At 34.4% G+C, this 19189-nt stretch overlaps 1 protein-coding gene and 1 long non-coding RNA gene across 4 annotated transcripts in view; one reads left to right on the top strand and one right to left on the bottom strand.

Annotated features, from left to right (window-relative positions):
* SNF4Agamma (SNF4/AMP-activated protein kinase gamma subunit) overlaps positions 1-19189 on the top strand; it is a 161041-nt gene that overhangs the window by 22453 nt on the left and 119399 nt on the right. For all 3 annotated transcript variants that reach the window (XM_081974127.1, XM_081974125.1, XM_081974126.1), the window contains exons 4-9: positions 356-558; positions 677-809; positions 4673-4824; positions 4914-5064; positions 5694-5882; positions 19165-19183. In XM_081974127.1, coding sequence (XP_081830253.1) covers positions 356-558; positions 677-809; positions 4673-4824; positions 4914-5064; positions 5694-5882; positions 19165-19183 — 847 coding nt within the window. The remainder of the gene's footprint in view (positions 1-355; positions 559-676; positions 810-4672; positions 4825-4913; positions 5065-5693; positions 5883-19164; positions 19184-19189) is intronic.
* On the bottom strand, positions 7386-7964 carry LOC145725396 (uncharacterized). Its single transcript, XR_014177260.1, has 3 exons — positions 7831-7964; positions 7572-7723; positions 7386-7519 (listed from the first exon to the last, which is right to left on the bottom strand). It is a non-coding gene; the product is annotated as an uncharacterized LOC145725396 (long non-coding RNA).

Below are 19189 nucleotides of genomic sequence, written 5' to 3'. Positions count from 1 at the left end.
AAAGTTATTGTTTCTTCCATAGAAACCTAGACGTAAACAAACTTTAAAGATCCATTTGTGAGTAAATGTATTTTCTAATCGAACTGCAATCAAATTAGTTAAGTAAATACACAAACCTCTTTTGATGCTTAACGTTGCTTAAGGGTTGTAATTTTTTTTAAATTTAATATTATGTTGTAAATTGATTAATGTTTTGGATCTGAGTTTATTGGATCCTGAGTTTTAATGAATGTTGAATAAAACAAAATCAATAAACCAAGTCACAAATGGTTTAATATAACGAAAAAGAACAGAATATTAGTCACCTCATACATCAATCATCAAATTGTGACTCACTTTTTATATTTTTGTCTAGGAGTTGGGATCTCAGCCACTTCCAACCGTCTCAGTAGATGAAGTGGAGTCTGCACTTCCCAGACCCAGGTCTGGCACGTGGAGCGCCAAGGATGCGAAGAAGGAGAAACACGATAAGAACAAAAGCAAGAAACAGGAAAAATCAAATGACAGTAGGAGAAAAGATAAAATACAGGCGGGAAGTCGAAGTGGCTCGACATCTAGGTACGACGTAGACAATGTTGGAGAGCATGTGTTATTTATTAGGTTATCAAATGTCACCGATTGCATAATTAATTTACTTACATTGTGTAAATATCATCGTACAAGTTGTTATTTGTAGGTCAAATTCAGCTGAACGTAGAAAATCCGAAGATGCCAGTCCTAAAAAAGAAGGATCCAGGAGCCGATCTAATTCAGATGCTAGTAAGCGGAAAGGAAGTGCCTTTATGGCGTCGATGAAAGCCGCGATGTTGGTAAGTTGCTTATTTTATGTTTGAAACTAACAGAACCTTCATATAGAATAGCCTGCCAACTGCCTGATTTGTTGTTGTTAACCGCTAATGGGCTTATGGTTTTCTCTTTACATAGCTTAGATTAGTTAACCAAGTGTTGGTAGTGAATGGTGGTTGTGAGGGAAATGGAAATTCAGCTTTCTGTGTGTACTGTGTATATACTGAAGTTACAAAGTGATCTTGTTGAAAGTTTGTTTATTGTTATGATTTGTTCCTACTAGATAATGTCGTTATCGCGTGTGGGCAGTTGCTCTGATAACGAGTTAAAATACCGGTTAATGTTCTGTATAAGTTTGGCAAGGCCAAGGTTAACTTTATCTTTTAGCAGGTTTCCAGAGAGTTATAGATTAATTGTAAAAACAATTATTTGGTTCATTTATATTATTTATTGTATAGACTGTTGTATTGAATCCAATTGATTGGATGTGGTAGAGAAGGAATCCAAAAAGTCTCTTTATTTTACGGTAATATTATTAAATATGGGATATTGTGAGAGTAATGCGGCAAAAATGTGACTCTATTTGCTCTTGATAAAACGGTGGAAATAATTTAAAGTGAGTCGTTATTATCCATGTGTCCACACTGTGCAAAACAACTAGATTTATGCAAAACAGTTTTTAAGTTGAGTTTTCAGTGATCTTTTATTTTTTGAAACCATCCATACAATATATTAAAAAACAGAAAAAAAATCTAGGTTTTTTAGTAAATGACAATGTTGAATTCAACTATTTAGCAATATGGAATAAATGTCAATCAAATTTACACTCTGTAGAACCGTTATTATTGGGTTTTCGAGAAAGTGTTGTAGGGACTTGTTACCATAATTTTTGAAGCTGAAAATGTTCAACTTCTTGCCTCTGTTTCTAGATTTTTGACGATTTGGATGACGCATACTATGAAATTTGTCTCTGGCGAAAATAGTTAAAATAACTTTCTTACTCTAACAATTCTTGATCACTATTTAAAGTGTGGTACTTAAATGCTGTTTGTTTTTCGACTTCTCAATGTTGATCTAATCCAGTAATTTCTAACAAAACCAAAGCAGTTTTAAAATTAATGTCGGTTGATGCCTAAACCTTTATTTAGTTTTTAAAGGAAAAAATATAATTTTGACAAAGAGAAGTTTTACCGCCATTATATAAAACAAAAAACAATACGTGTATTATACTTATTGGTTGATCCTCCTCCTCTTTCCATTATCCTCCAATTATGACACCATTTATATTTGATTCAGCTGTTGATTCTTGCGTATCCTGTGCAATCCTTTCGGCATAATGCACTCATGTTTATTAAGGGTTTCCCATCTAGTTGGAGATCTGCCTTTTGAGCGTATTCCTTCTATGATTAGTCGTTCCATTGTTCCTGATTTTCTAGCTATATGCCCAAGGAACTGCAGATACATGCGGTTTACTCTGTTTAGCAGCCTTGATCGTGGACCAATTTCGTGTAATACGGATACGTTGGTTCGGTGTTCTGTCCACGAAACTCTTAAGAGTCGCCTATAAACCCACATTTCGAACGCCTCTATTTTGTTTTTATCTGCTTTGTTTAAAGTCCATGTTTTCGGTGCGTACGTTGCAATGGGGAAGACAAGAGCATCAACTAGACGGAGTTTCGTTTTTTTTGGTGATAGATCTGTCTTTCTATATTTAATTTAGTGTTGGTATCAAGGAACCAAGATAATTGAAATTGTTTACCACTTCATAGCCTGCAATTTCTGATATTTCTGGAGAATTGTTATCTTGTCTATCAACTATGATTAGTTTCGTTTTAGATTTATTTATTTTTAAGCCATATTTTTCGCTAATAACTGACAGTCTGCTCATAATTTCCGTTATTTCTGGTATTGTTGACGCTATGATCAGTGTGTCGTCGGCGTAAAGGATGTTGTTAATCTGCCTTTCACCAACTGGCATTCCGTCTTGTCACTCATCTAGAACCTCTCTCATGACGTATTCGCTATAAGCGTTAAATAAGGTAGGTGAAAGATGCAGTCGTTTTGAAGCTCCTCGAGTAAATCCCGTCGATTCTGACTTTCGCGTTGTTTTTCTGATAGGGGTTGCGCACCAGTTGAACCAGGTGTTTTGGCGTTCCCATTTCCTCCATTATGGTCCAAAGGTAGCTCCAGTTTACTTTATCAAATGTTTTTTGATAGTCTACAAAGCAGAAATACATTGGGATATTAAATTTTATAGCTTTTTCAATAAGTTGCCTGTCATTTAATATTTGCTCCCTAGTTCCTTTTCCTGGGACAAAACCTGCTTGTTCCCCTGAGATCTGCGGGAAAATAAATGGTTTAAGACGGTTATGTATGATATGGAGGAAGATCTTACTAGCGTGAGAGATAAGAGAAACCGTTGTGAAGTTGTTGCATTCCAAGGGCGAACTCTTCTTTTTTGAATATTGGAATGAACAGCGACTCTCCCCAATCTTCAGGTCACTGTCCTATTTTCCTTATAAGGTTTCAGATTTTGTGTAAGATTTCTATTTCCTCCTTGCCCAGAGTCTTTAGGACTGAAATTTGTTCTAAATCAACTATTGGTTGATGTCAAAGTTATTTTGCAAGTAAAATGTCTTCTTTTGAACTGTACGTTAAATTAGAAACAAAAACACAACTACAGAGTATAGCAGCTGCCGTCTACGCTCAACAGTTTACAAATGAAGTGAAAATGACAACAACTGATATTATTTTTACATCAGAAACTTTGACATTACTTCGTAGTACTTATCTTATAAGTAAATTCAAATTTTATTTAAGTTGAGTACTCGTTTATTCCAAATGCGGTTATTGCGCATTTTTGTGTTATTTCGATACTTTATTGTATAGAGAAGAACTTACAAAACTGTATAATGCACATTATTGGATAGTTTCGTATAATTTTGGTAGTTCTTTGTAGAGACGTGATGACTAAAATACAGGGTGGTCCAAATTAATTGTAACATACTTAAAGGCTGGAAAGTACATAAAAAATAAACTCGAAAGTGTCATATAAACCATGGTCGAAAAGCGCCCCCTAGCAGAGCTAGCAAACCCTAAAATATGTGCCCCAAAAAACAGGTTTTTTTTATTTTAATTTCTAATCAATAAAAACTCAAATGAAATTTGGCAAATTTGTCACCATTTTGAAGTAACAATTTGGACATTTTTATTTTTTTTCAATATTCCGAACAGAAGCGAATTTTTTTATTTACGCACAAGTTTATAAAAATGACTGTATCTGAAAAACTATGCAAAATGAAAAGAAATGCCAAGACAAACTTTTCTTGGGAAAAAGTATGGGCTATCACATGTGCCACATCAGAATGTCCTAAAATTATAGCTTATAGAAATTTGAAGCTGTCAAACTTTTCGAACGGCTTCCGTAGCTGTCCGGATTATTTTCAAAATTTGAAAAAATTTCCAAATAAACATACTCAACATAGCAAACGTACATTCCAAATTTCATTTGAGTAACTTTTTTCGTTTAGGAATTAAAATTTAAAAAATTGTCTTGGTGCCTCACCTTTACAGTTCGCTAGCTCCGCTAGAGGGCACTTTTCGACTATAGTTTATATGACACTTTGGAGTTTATTTTGTATGTACTTTCTACTCTTGAATTATCCTACAATCAATTTGGACCACCCTGTATAGTCCAAAATTTGTGCCCTTAGTTTCAGCAAATCGTTGTTGATCAAAAACATCACCAATCTCACTACAACACCTACCATAATAATGTGGAATATTTTTGTCTTTTTACTAAATTATTACTTTCATAGGATCTTTAAATATAATTTTTTTATGACATTGTATAAATAAACATTGAGGAAATACCTTTCCCCTTAAGCACACCGGCCTCATCCACGCCAAACAGAAAGCCCCAAAGGATGGATCCGCCCATCCGGTGCTTGCCCCAGATAGTTCCGACACTCGGTATTATCACACGGTTACGGCCGCTTCAAACCGAGGTGCCATGACGAAAGTTATGGACATCTTCAGGTTAGTGTTCAACACTTAATTTTTGTGCTAATATTATACATAACCACGTTGATCTACTGAACATTATTAATGGATAATTTCAATATTAGAAATAAACCCACGTTTCAATCTGAGGAGGAAATTATTCGCAAAGAAGAACGCAAGGAGGACAAAAGAAAGGAAGAGAGGCGCGAAGAAGAGCGTCGACGGAAGGAGGAAAAAGAAAGAAAACGCGAGGAAGAAAAAAAGAAAAAGGATAAGGTAATGTAGTGCGACTAAGAACAATTAGTGTGCACTGAAATTAGTATTTTTGTATTATACGTTATTTTGATTTATAATTTGCCGAATATTTTTTGGTGGGAGTGGGTAAGGGATCTTGTAGTAGTTTTTGTGGTTTTGTGGTTGCTTCTTCGCTTTCGAATGCAAGTAGTTGTAGAGTGGTATTAGAGCGTGATTTGAAATTAAGATGATGGACTTATTGTTTTTTTAACATGCATTTAAAAAGTAGTTTATTTATTTAACTTACTTGTAGTGATTTAAATGTTGAATTTGTTTGAGAATACCTGAGAAAAAATACCTTAGTTAGAAGTGTACTTAGAAGTGTACTGTTAATGTAGACTATAATTTATAAGTCAATACAAAATATCAGTCAAAGTTACCTCGCCGATCAAAACATATCTACTACTTTGGAGGAAATGTAAAAGAGTATTATACTACTAAGTAAATACTACTTAAGTAGTATAATACTATTACTAGTAGCTTAACTTATTACTCCTATCAGAGTACTAGTTTTGAGCTTTAATTTTAAATTTTTTTGTTATTTTATTAGGACACTGACTGTTTTACTGATTATCCATTTATTCGTAATGTTTTTTAATTATTATTTTCAGCATGCAGCTTTTGCACAGGGCCGTCCGAGAGGGCCCAGGGACGGTTCCGCGCATCCTGTACGTGACAGCGACAATATGTATTATCATACTGTGACTGCAGCATCGTCGAGTAAAAGCCCAATGACCAAAGTGATGGACATATTCAGGAACAGGACGCACGCCAGTACGCCTGGAGACGAGCGAAGAAAGGTAGGTGGTTTTGTACTTTGTTTTTGCGAAAGTACTCGGCGTATAACTTAGAATTATGGTAAATATCCAGCAAATATAGTGTCGAAATTACAAACAGGTTTGAAAATTTGGCAACATAGTGAATAAGTCAGTCTTGTCCATGTTATGGCACTTTTAGTTTAAATTAAATTTAAAATGCTCCCTCCTGTATATTTCATTCTCAACAATTTCAAGTTTTTCGGATTTAACAGGATGTGGAACTATCGAAAGAAAATGGATGGAAAGAGAATGGGTTTGTGGCCTCACTAAAGTTACATTTTTAGTTGCGGATTCAAACGCATACTTTTGAGTGCCCTTTTAAAATACCCTAAAATTTACTCCCGTTAATAATTTGTACACATGTGCTAGTTCACATATGTAGAATAATAGTGTATCACTCCACAATCCTTCTATGAGCATTATAATTAACGCAAGTGTCATTTGATGCAAATAAGTAATGTGCAGTTGAGCCGTTCAGCAAGTGGTGCAAGCTATCAAAGGTCATAAAAAGAGGTTAGGATACTGTACTTTAACCAAGATCCATGTTGTTCCAGTTTTATACAGAGTGGCCCATAAGTTATGGTAAATAATTTAATGACGTATTTATGGGATCAAAACAATACGATTTAGCACAACTTACCTTCAAGGAAAAGTTAACGGAAATAAAAATATAGAGGGTCAAAGTTATTTTTTTTAAATGCACTTTTTCAAATAACTTGCGTTCCACTTTGAGTTTCTTGATAATGTTTTATGTTTTATGTTTTATGTTTTATGTTTTAAGCCAGCTTATAGAGGGCCTACAACAAAAGATATGCTTTAAAATCGCTTTAACTTTTTCTGGTAAAGCGAAATAACAACTGAAATCCGAGAATCGGTTTTCTTAACAAAAAATGTATATTTAATTGGTATCCTTAAGATCAACGGTTTTCGATATATTGGCAATTAAAGTATTCGGTGCCATACATGATTGCAATTTGTAATCTTCTTGGAGGATGGAGCTTAAATTTTTCGAGTGGTTCAATTGGTCGGAGAAGTCTATCAGCACGAAGTTTGATTTTTCGTCCTCCAGATTTTGGTGCGTGGGAATACCTGAAGCTTTTTCTGTATGAAGATAACCTAACCTAACCTAGACAAATTGTAGATCATTTTGAGTCACCTGGTTTTGACACTGGCTTTTGACGGCAGCCATATTGCCGGGGGGGCAGACAACTGAATTTAGCTGTATGGATTTTCATTGTTATTTGTGATCTCCTGGTGTTTAATAAACTGTTTAAAAGGAAGCAGAGTACATTTAGTTGATATGTAGGGAGAGACACTGTTAAAAACTTAAAACATCATTTGTGCTTTTGGAAAGCCTGTAAAATATAATGTTTTTGAATCATTATCTTTAAATGACTCTTCTGACAAGCCAAACGATTTTAGTTTTTCTTGCAATGTATAATTTTTTGATTTGCAAAATTGAGATCTTCTGATAGACCATTTATACACAGCATTTTGTTCACTTTTTAGTTGGCTATTGTCATCAATTTGTTGAAGTTGTTCCAAGTAAGATACAGATACTTCTGTAGTTCCCTGTCCATGTTCATAGCTAACGTGCTCTCACCTTCATGCTCATCTTCCTATATAAAGGTCTTATTACAGATAAATTATAACTTTTGTACAAAAACTTACTATTATGAGACGTTTTGTTTAACGCTTAACTGCTTGAACATGCCGCTATACACTTTGTACATTTTGGGTTTTGGTAATAATATACCTATATCCCATATTTACAGAAGGAACCCAGTCAGGTTTGTCCTTATCTTCCAATTTGGCTGGTTCGCCTAAAAAACCAAACAAAACTGACACAATACACTAAAATTAAAACAATATTTTATTTAACCATACTTCGTTAGATGCTGTACTACTGACAAATAATAATAATAGATACCTGAGACAGTGATTTGCACAAATTCGTGCATTATTAAGGAAGGTTTTACTTAAATCCCCACGTTTTGAAGCGGCAACCCATTTAAGTCGACGTTCTTTTGACAAGGCGTTTAGTTGTTCTCCCCGGTTCTTCAACGCTTTGGGAATCTTGAAAAATCGACCTTTATCCCTTTCTGCTCTATTTCCACAACTCACGACTAAACAAAACGACGGCATTTTTCTACATCATCTTCTGAACTCAATCGAAAATTTCTGTGGTTTACATTTAGCTAGTGGGTCTGTATGCCCCCCCGGCAATATGGCTGACTTACGTTTGACGTTTGTGACGTCACCTCGAAATGGTCTATTAATTCAAATTCAAAATGTTATTGAGACATTTTGGAACAATAGTAGTCAGCTATTTCAAAAAATGTTTATTCTCAAATAAAACGAAATGGGTTGGATTTAGGTATAGGCAAGTAAATTGAAACGTATAGTATTTATTGCTCAAAATGATTCCGTCATAAAAAATGTGGGTTTCTATTTAAAAAACTTGAAATTTTTCATTTTTTTTAGTGGCAGGTTTATGATTTTTTTTTGACGACCCTGTATACAAATGAGTCATTACGCACCCTCAGTTTAATAAAACGATCTTTTATTTACAATAACCCAAAGTTTCATTGCAAAATGAAATACGGTTTTGACAGGGTACAAAAATATGTTGAGCGTTGCAACTGTCACTTTTTTGGAAAAACTTCAAATATTTCGAAAACGGCTAGAGATAGGAATAGGGCATTGTACACAAAAGTTGGTCAGAATTTTGTGAGGAATCGAAATATGTAATAATATATAGGGTGTTCTATCTAAAATAAGAAAGTTGTGATCAACTTCCGGTATAAACGGAAGTGCAACCATCTTGAAAATATTTTAGTTAGATTGGGCATGCTCACATCAGTACCCTTCCAAATTTTCAAAACTCTCCTATTTATACTTTTTCCAATATCAATCGATGTCCTTCGTCGTGGGACACCCTGTATACTTTGTTCTGCTGATTTTGTGTTGTTGCGATTAAGTGGCATTGATATGGAATACTCTAAAATTATATAATATTTTATTTGTAACCTAATCTGAATACAGTGTCAACATTTTACTACAAAAAGCTCGGAAAAAATGAGGGATTTAAGGTTATTTAGGTATTTAAATTGCGGTAAAGTTGAGCATATTTAACCTTTGTCAAAAATGTCATTTCCATCTGCAATTCCGAAACCATTAAGTAATTTACAAATAGTGAAGTGCAATTTGGAGTAGTCAATTGTAATTCAGAAATAGTTTTAACTAAAAGAGTATATTAAGTATAATTTAGTTTCCTAACTTTACTTGTGGTATGATGATTTATTCCAAAATATCCCATAAAACTTATACGGTAATCCAGTCGGCTTACTAACTTTAAGTGCACTTTATAAAGTCAAAGACTGTCCGCTTTTCTCTCGAATTTTGAACTCCACAAGACCATTATTCTGGCAACGGGAGATTGTTCAACAATTGTCCATGGTGGTGCTCCCTGGTTCTCTTAAACCTTATTTTATAAATATGTCACCGCCATCATATCACGATTCCGAATTTTAAAACTCGCGCAACTCCTATTGTTTAAATCAGTAAAACAACCCTGGATTACCCATCATTTCTAACAGAATTGACCTTACATTATTATAGGACATTTGCGACACGCTTCTTTTTTAATATGGTTTATTAACCCCTTGTAATAACTCATTAAAATTTGATTTAAAATTTGTATGGGCTTGAAAAGACATTAAGGCCCAGTTGTACAATCGCAGTTCAAAGACCGGTTCAGTTGGACTTTTCCATAAGAAATGCATTGCTGTCAAAGTGACATTTCTGACATAAACCAGGTTCAAAGGTTGAACCACTATTGTACAATTGGGCCTAAGTATTTATTTATTTAAACCGAGAAGGACATATTTCTATAATAATTAAAATACGTTTTTTTTTATCCGTTATCTTATAGAAATATCGTTTCAGTATGAATACCTACTGTAAATAGTAATTAATTCATATTTGAAAGGAAATTGCTATGTTTATCACTGATAAGTTTTTATGCACTATCTGTAAATGTCCTTGTTTCAGCAAGTATGACTTTTGGTTCCGGTTGTCATTCTTTTTTTGATCTGTGTTTTCGAAGCGCCAAAAGAATTGTTTTTGTTGGATTTTATCAGTAGTGATGGTATAGAAGTTCAAACAACGAGACACTTAACTAATTAAACCATTAATTGTATTGTGTGTTGTTTCTAAGGGGACAGGAGACTAGACAATCAGCTGTTTTCATATGACGTTATATTCGCTACCGGAGTATATCGGGTACCAACAATCGTCGCCCGATTCGTCTACAACAGACTGGTATTCGTTGATTAAGTAGGGCGCGCGCGAGGTTCTGATAAGGCAATAAAATTGTAGGATTTTATTGTTTTTCCTTTTGTTTTCTTAAAACCAGGAACTGTATAAATTTTGCATGGGACAGCCAGTGTCAATTCGTGCGGTTTTGTGCTGAGTTTTAGTGGTTTTGTGGTAGCTTAATGCAAAATTTTGCGGTAACATCAAATTCTACAAGTCACATGTTTGAAGGGTTATTAACTTTGTTTGATAATCAATCAATGTATTGCTTTTATACCTAAAATATTGGCGTGTTTACACAAATTTTTTTGGAACATGTGTCCAGACTTAATAATGCAAAGTTGTTTCTGTAAATCAAAACTACTGATTGTTTTTTAAGTCTGTTTTGGCAGTTTTTTGTAACTTTTTTTTCATTGAAGCATGAGTTAGTGATATGAGATTATAACAGTCCTCATTGCCTTAGTTTATCAACCTGAGCTAAACATTTCAACCAAAAACAATTAACAGCTTCCTATCCGATTGGTATTTTACTTTGATTTCCGCTTAGACCTTGTTTAGCCCTGGAACAAATAACCACACTCCACACCGTAACTAACCTAATTGTCAACCAGTTACAGGAGAATTAACTTAATACTTTAAATTGCCGTCAGTTTGGTAATTTACTACTAACATGCATACAGTATTGATTAGCAAACCAAATTTTTTTGTTTCAAGTGAATTAATCGTTTTTTCTTTCATATACGTTTGAGGACTTTGCTTTTTCAATGCGTAAAGTATGGAAATATATGCACAGCCAAATTTAGAATTATATGAAGTTGTAATACAAGGTGTCCCAGTCTAAATAGAATCATTTTAAATGTTACAAGCATTTGCTATCCACTTTGCCACTTTTGGTAGCCAATTTTGGACATGTGGTATGTTTTGTCTTCCTTCCTCTACTAAAGTTAGAGAAAAACGAGAAATTTCCGTTTAATGCAATCACTTCAGTTATATGTTTCCCGTTTTTCCTTTTTTGCCATAATTTTCACACCTCATAATGTGTAAAATGGGTTTTAATTCTATGCGCCATTCTCAGTTCTATCAGTTTTGTGTTATTTGTCTTCCATGATTATTGCATCTAGGAAATGATTGCAAAATGTTGTAAAACTTATTAATTCACTATAAGTTTGGCTAGTCAAAGTAAGCTCCCAACAGAATATCGTTAAAGTAAACAAATATCATTTTAAAGGTTGACATTTTAAGCCAGACGCAATTATGGATATGTACTTAACCTGACCATAAATTATGGTGAAAACGTAGAAGGCATATTTGCAGAGACTATTCTGAGAATGTTTTATTATCAGGAGTCACTGGGTTCAATATGATTAGATTAGGTAGATTTTTGAAGATTTAATAATGTTGTCCTATAGCTTTTGCAAGATTGAAAAGAGTTTAACTAAAACTAAATGTAATTAACGAGATAATTCCAGTGTGTTAAAGCTATAAAACATCTTAATTAAACTTTGTTTAGAATTTTACTGAAAGCGCCCTGTATATTTTCAATAATTTTAAAAGAAGCAAGTAAATGTGATTTTTGTTGTGCCCAAGCGTTTTTTGCTCAGGTGTTTCATTTACATTTGCTTCTTTGTTTGTTACATTCAAAACGTTTACCTGTCGATTACATGGTTACTTCGTCTTATTGTTTCATCACTTTACCAAAAAACTCGTATTTTACCTATAGTGTAATCAATAAGAATTATCTGATCACATTTGATCGATTATGTCTACATTTAAATGTTAAAATTACTACTGAAAATTACTTGGAATGTGGTTTTGAATGGAAAATGTAGTGGGTCAAAGTCGTTAACACTGTTAATTATTTTGTAGTTTTTCTGTTTTACAATAGTATTATTCATTCGATTTGAAAGTACCAGTCGTTTAATTAAATCATAAATTATAGGAAAAATTACCTAAAATATAGTAAAACAATTTTTTCGAGTTATAATTAAATACGGTAAATTATTTTCATGTAATCACCAGTATTTATGTTTTATGTTCAGCATTTTAATGGTACTGCCTTTGTTAGGAAATCCTACAATTTCTAGAATAAAAGCAGCTTTAGGTTAAATCAATACTAATTAATTGTGTGCGAAACTATTTCCGTTTTTAACGACCCTATAAATCAAAATCCAATGTTGTTTCTAAATGTATACTACCAGTGTAAGGCCTTAAAAGTAACGGGTCTTGTAGTAACATAAATATGGATGTTATGAACGTTACCATGACCTATTTAGCACATTCTACAGTTTGTAGTAAAAACTAATGATACATTATTAAGTTCTTTAGTTGTTATTGCTAATCAAAATCGTAAGATCACATTGATTATTCTTCTAGCCTATGCGATATTAATACTCAGCTTAACAGATTTGATTATCTGTATAAATTTGTACGTTTCTGTAGAGTAATTTTGGAACTATCCATTATGTTTCTTATCTCAAAATCCATTGTCGAAGGTAACTTTAAGCTCTTAACAACAAAGTAACTAATTTTTTAATTGCTTATAATCTTATGAATGAATACAACTGTACCAAAAATATTAATTTTCAATAGCTGAGTGATACTCCTTCAAAATATCATCATGTGATTTGTGGAATATTTCAAATGGAATATTTTTACTGTTTACTTCCAGTTGCGTGAATGTGTGTAGTTTCTATAATGGAATTATAATTGTGGCGATGCAGTTTAAGTTCAAATATAAGCGGGACAAAGTGATGTTGATGTGACTTGGAAATTTCGAAACGAATCAATCAGAATGTCTGGTTATTTCCGTTGGATGAAAAGCAAGAATAGCTACGATATTCCCTATCAGAAACCTAGAAGCAATTCTTTGGACCCGAGAAGTTTAGAAGCGTCGGGTATTCGAAACTTTACTTCCACCTATCAAGGTAGTAAAGATGATCTTATTGACTTGGTAGGTACAACAAATTTACGACCTAAATAGTTCTGACTGTATAGAATTGGTTTATCAAAAATGTAATATTATATTATGTTGCTCTTTTTCTCCTCAGGTGTGTGAAAGCACTATTTTGCAATTCTCTTCTTATATCCGTTAAATATGTTATCAGTCACAGTCGGAATTTATTATTTTAGCTACGGTAATTACTTTTGCATACCCAACCATTCAATTAAACAATTTGTGGTATTTTATGCGTTTTTTTTTTAAGTATGCTGTTATAAACCATGACCCATTTAAAACAATGCACTACTATAGACAGCCAACAAAATTCTCATTTAAATACCTATTTTTCTCACCGTTAACCACATAATTTCTAGGTAGTTTGTAGATTGAAAATGTCGCTGCTATCGAAAGCTTACTTACAATAATTATGGGTGTTTATAAGTAATGTCAAACAACCACATTTAGATTTTTTCAAGTTCTTGACATTTCTATCCAGATTAAATGTGATATAAGTAGAGTAGAATTCTATTCTATAGACTATATTCTAGGTGTCGGACATTCTATGCACAAAGAGCTAGAAAGCCAAAACATGGCGGGAATTGGAGACCTTTAAGAGGTGCCAAATTCACGCGATTTTGTGGCTTTCTACCGGTTTGAGCATAAAAGGAAAAATACCAAGAATATGGTAGACAAATAGAATTCTACTCTACCTACATTACACGAAGTCCCAGTACGATATGACATCAGTTAATTTGCTAGGCAATTGGTTAATTTACAGCATGTTTTAATAAAAAAAAGTCCTGGTTCCATTTTTTTTAATGTTTTTATTATAGTAATGTTTGCATTCTGCACATGTTTGTTTACGCAGAAGTTTTCATGTGAAAGACTAATAGTTAAGATTTTGGCTTATTTGTAAGGCTTGTAGCAGTGTGTCTAGAAGTATAATATAGAAAAGAATAGACAATTGTCCTAAAGATGCATACTTCATGCTTTACCCAAAAAGCACTTGTTTGTTTTTTGTTTATCAATCTCAATCCTCTGACTGGTTTCGTCAGTGGCCGATTATTTGCTGACTAAGTAATTAACGAAAATCTACTTGTGACAATATTACGGCTCATCAGAGAGGCTATAGGGCTTGATAACCAAAGAACAAAACTTTTATTGCAGTATATCAACTGGATTGAAAAAAATGAGGGAAGGGGATTATCAAGAGAACGGTTTGTAGAATGTGACTGGAAGCCACCTTTGTCAGCTGCTTCTGTCACATTCTATCAACGCTTCTCTTGACAACTCCGTTCTCTGGTTTCGAGGTAAATCGAGGTGGTTCGAAAGGTAAATTGTGCTAATTATTCGTATTATTTTCACCCCATAAATACGTCATTAAATTATTTACCATTACTTATTAGACCTGTATAAAGCTAGTGATCAGTGCCTGAAGGTTATGTACTGTGGCGATAAAACGTGAAGAATAGTAGTATATTAGGTTGTCTGTTATATTGATTTTCCGAGAAAATTTAAGAACCGTTTCAAGTTAGTTTGTGGTATCTTTTTAGAGCTACCCTATCCAGTATCCATAAAATTTTTCCTATATTATAAAATGACAAGAAATCTTAAAGCGTCAACTCATTTCTGTCAGAAGTTTTTTGACTAAGTTATTCTGACGTTGTCAGTCTTAAGTAAACCATAATTTATATTATAAATATTTCTAAGAATACAATTTTTGGCTCTAATTTAGTAAATCTCTTCTATTCTTCTTTTCTTTCTCTCTTTTTAATTCTTTTGTCAATTTCTCTTGTTTTAATCTGGCAGAAATACCATTCTTAGCGAACTAATTGTATTGTTTAAGTTTGGAAATCCTATTACATTTTTAGATAGAAGACTTTTTATAAACGAAAGACAATTTTTTTCTAAAATGTCGCGTTATTCGCAGTTTTTCCAGTGATTTCCGTACATTTAATTTTCGAACAGGACAAACTGCGAACAACAAATAACTGATCATCAATTAATTAATATGTAGGGTGATATTTTGAGTTGCCTCAACCGATTCAAATTTTAGAATATTTGATATTGAGGATAAAGCATCCTATGCAATGCATTATTCAAATATTGACACTGAAATCTAATTAATTAATTCGACAGATACAAGCTTTAGGGTTGAGTGTTTTCTTACTTTTATGTTGTTGAAGGTAGGAAATTAATGGGTGATTGCACTAACGTGTTTAAGGAAAGCTAAGTTGAGTGAGATTTGAATGTAACTGATAAGATGTAAAGGGATACAGTCAAAATAAAACCTATCCTAAAATTTCCTCAAAAAAGATTCCTCTTATCTCACACTCCGTTCTCTAACTCATTCGTTAGGGACTTTAGCACCGCCCTATAAATGTTTATCAAGTTAGATAGACTAAATTAATGTTTTGCACCATGTTTTTTTTTTTTTTTTTCTTTCTCCATGGGTCTGTCGGCTGTCAGCTCCAGATAGCACGTAAGCCTAATGGCTTATTGTACTGTCCCCATGTTTGTGGTACTTTAGTTACACCAGTCCATTATCCCTGTTTCCCGTACGAGGTGAAGAAGGTCCTTGCTTGGTGCTCTTTGTATCTCTTTCAGTACTAACTTAGTTTTCCCGAAGATTGTTTGTCGCCTTTGACCAAGTGCTTCACATTCACATATGATGTGTTCAAACGTTTCGATTTCCTCCCCGCATAGTCTGCAGTCCAGGTTATCATCGAATAGTTTCATGGTGAACAGGTGTTGTCTCACAGGTCCATGCCCTGTGAGAAGCGCTGTTAGGTCTTTCAGTTCTTTCCTGCTGTACTTTAGCAGTTCTTGAGCCTTATTTTTATTTGGTCCTGCAATAGCTTGCTTCCCATGCTTATTTCCTGGGTACGTCTTCCAGCGTTCCAGGTGTTTTGTGTTGATCCATTCTCCAGTGACCCGTCTTGTTGAGCATCTAGGTATGCCTACAGATGGTTCTGGTCCAATCATGTTTGCATTTGAGCCTTGCCTGGCAAGTTCATCTGCTTTTTCATTTCCAGGAATGCCTGAGTGACCTGGTACCCATACAAGTTTTACCCTGTTATGTTCTGCCAGTTCCGTAATTCTCTGTAGACACTCATCTACCAGTCTTGACGATGTTTTGCACGTAAGCAGTGCTTTCAAGGCCGCCTGGCTATCAGTTATTATTAGAATTTGCTTATTTTTGTAAGTCCTTCTAATGTTTTCTTCTATGCACCATAACAGAGCATATATTTCCGTTTGAAAAACTGTGGCGTGTTTTCCTAGTGGTATGCTGATGCTTACCTTGGGTCTCTCGCCATAAACTCCTGCACCACTTCCCCTTTCCTGTCTAGATCCATCTGTGAACCATATTAGACAGTCCTGGGTCAGTTTTTTCGCATTATTTACCCAGAATTTTTGATCCAGTATTACCTCAAATTTCCTCTGAATGTGATATTTAGGACACATGTAATCCGATCTCATTTCAAGAATTGGATCCCTTACTGTGTTCCAAATTGATGTTGTACCTGTCGTTGTTATGTTCCCCGGCAGGTCAATCAAGTCCCGGAGCCTTTGGTAAGCACATCTTGCCTCCCCTAAAATTATTAGGTCCAGTGGAGGCAGGTCTAATATAGCTTCCATGCTCGCAGTAGGAGTGGTTCTTATTGCACTAGTTATGCCTAGACAGGCCATTCGTTGAATCCTCTCTAGTTTGTGTATCGCAGTGTTTTGCATGACTTTTGGCCACCAGCTTACAGCTGCGTAAGTTATTGCTGGTCTGATCACCCTGGTGTACACCCAGTGCACCATACCAGGTCTGAGACCCCATGTTTTTCCATACATTCGTCTAACCATTGCAAATGTGGTTACCGATTTGTTTATGACCTTTTCCAGATGCCATGTGCATGCACCATGTTATATTGACGCTAATAATTTTGCGTTTAATTAGCACTTCTTTATGAATAATTACTGGGTGAAAAACCCAGCATTATGGTTTGATGGATTTAATTTTGCTAATTATTAACCACATAATTGATTTTACGTTTTATATTCTAATTACTCAGAATGTCCTACGATGACCGCGATAATTAATTTGATGACAGAATTAAGTTAAAAAGTGAATAAGGGTGAAGCAAATTTGTAGTTTTTTTTTATATACAAAGTGTCCGGATTTGGAGTGTTTTGACAGGAAAACACCATTTCCCGGCTAGATAGGAAAAAACTAGTACACATGCCTAGAGGTCGATTTTTGAAAAAACGTTAATGGCGAAAACCGTTTTTCGATATCTTGTCAGTTTGCGACACTAGATGGCGTTTTTCAAATTTCGCCCATTTCGAAAACTCTTCACAACTTTTTACTAAGATTAATTTACTACTTAAAATTAGTTACTTTAATGTGTGTGAAAATACTTAAAACAGTAATTTGTTATTGGGTCCTCTATATCTCTTACTCATTGCAAGGTAACTTCATATTTTAGTTATTTGTAGGAATAACTGTAGACATACTTACATCGTAGTAAATGTTTAAAAATTTTCATTTTTTTAAAGCTATATTCGATTATTAGTTTTATTTAAAATAAGAAAGTTACGTCAACAATGGAATCACGTTGAAAAAGTGCTTTAAAAATGCTTTTCTACTCCTACAGGGATATTGATTCATTCGCTAACAGTTTAGAGCCAACGGTTGAACGAATACAGAATTCTAGACTTTCCGCAACTGTGCGATATGAAATAGACCGATCACAGGAAGTTTTCAGCGTGCGATATGAAATAGATCAATCACAGACAATCTACAGCGTGCATCAAGAAATAGACCAATTACAGCTAATCTGGAACGTAAACAAAATAATTCTTCTGATTGTCATCTTCACTGACAGTTGGCATCAAAACATTGCATTTTGGCTTATGTTTTGAGGCAATGAAAAAGCCGTTCAAGTTTCAGTTAGTGTTCAATTAAAGAATAAAAACATCTACTTTATTATATGATAAAACATATGATACAAACAATTTACAATGAATCAAATCCATTCAACACCTCAACCTAAAAGACGTTAAGTTAATCAGCTGTTCCAATTGCGCTATACGCAACAGAATCCTGGACCTTAAAAGCCACAGACATCGCCAAGTTGGTTGCGTTTGAGATGTGGGTCTGGAGAAGACTACTGAGGATTCCCTGGACAGACCGCAGAACTAACGTATCCATACTCGAAGAACTTAACATCCAAGTCAGATTGTCAACTAAAATCATACAACTGATTCTCAAGTATTTTGGACATGTCAGCAGGAGGAAAGATGACAATCTCGAAAAACTTATGGTCCAAGGGTAGGTAGAGGGAACACGACCTAGAGAACGTTCGCCAAAACGATGGCTGGATCAGGTGAAGCAGTTTACAGGAAAATCTTTCCAAGACAGCATTAGAAGCACATCAGATAGAGAGGAATGGAGGGAAACTGCTAAAAACACAACATGAGACTAACATAGGATCACGATGCTTCAACGATGATAAAGCTAACGACTGGAGAGAGAAAATCAGCTGTCACCCGGTGACAATCCGGGACACTGGTCAAATTTTGGCGTTTCGTTCAAACATTGAGTATTTGTGTGAAATTTGGTAATTAATACCAATTGGTCGTAGAAAAAATAGCCTGTAAAACTCGGGCGAATTGTCCATATCGCCCTCGTCCGATTGAGCACTCCGCTTTCGGCGTCGTGCTCAAATTTTTGACTTCGTGCGATAGGGACATCTTATTCACCCTTGTTGTACAATATTTGTGTTTCACTTCGATATTTTCATTGTGAAGAGTTTTCAAAATGGGCGAAATTCGAAAAACGCCCTCTAGCGCCGCAAACTGACAAGATATCGAAACACGGTTTTTGCCTTTTTTTTTAATTTTTCCTATCTAGCCGGAAAATGGGCTTTTCCTTTCCTGTCAAAACACACTAAATCCGGACACCTTGTACATATTATATTTTTGAATTTTATTCACTAATGTTATTCTTTTTTTTTTCAGAAGGCTAATCAGCATTTGGGTAAGT

The sequence above is a fragment of the Ips typographus genome, linkage group LG2, assembly GCF_016097725.1.
Source record: "Ips typographus isolate SLU linkage group LG2, UJ_Ityp_2.0, whole genome shotgun sequence".
Lineage (NCBI taxonomy): Eukaryota > Metazoa > Arthropoda > Insecta > Coleoptera > Curculionidae > Ips > Ips typographus.
This window is presented reverse-complemented; position numbering and strand designations above follow the sequence as displayed.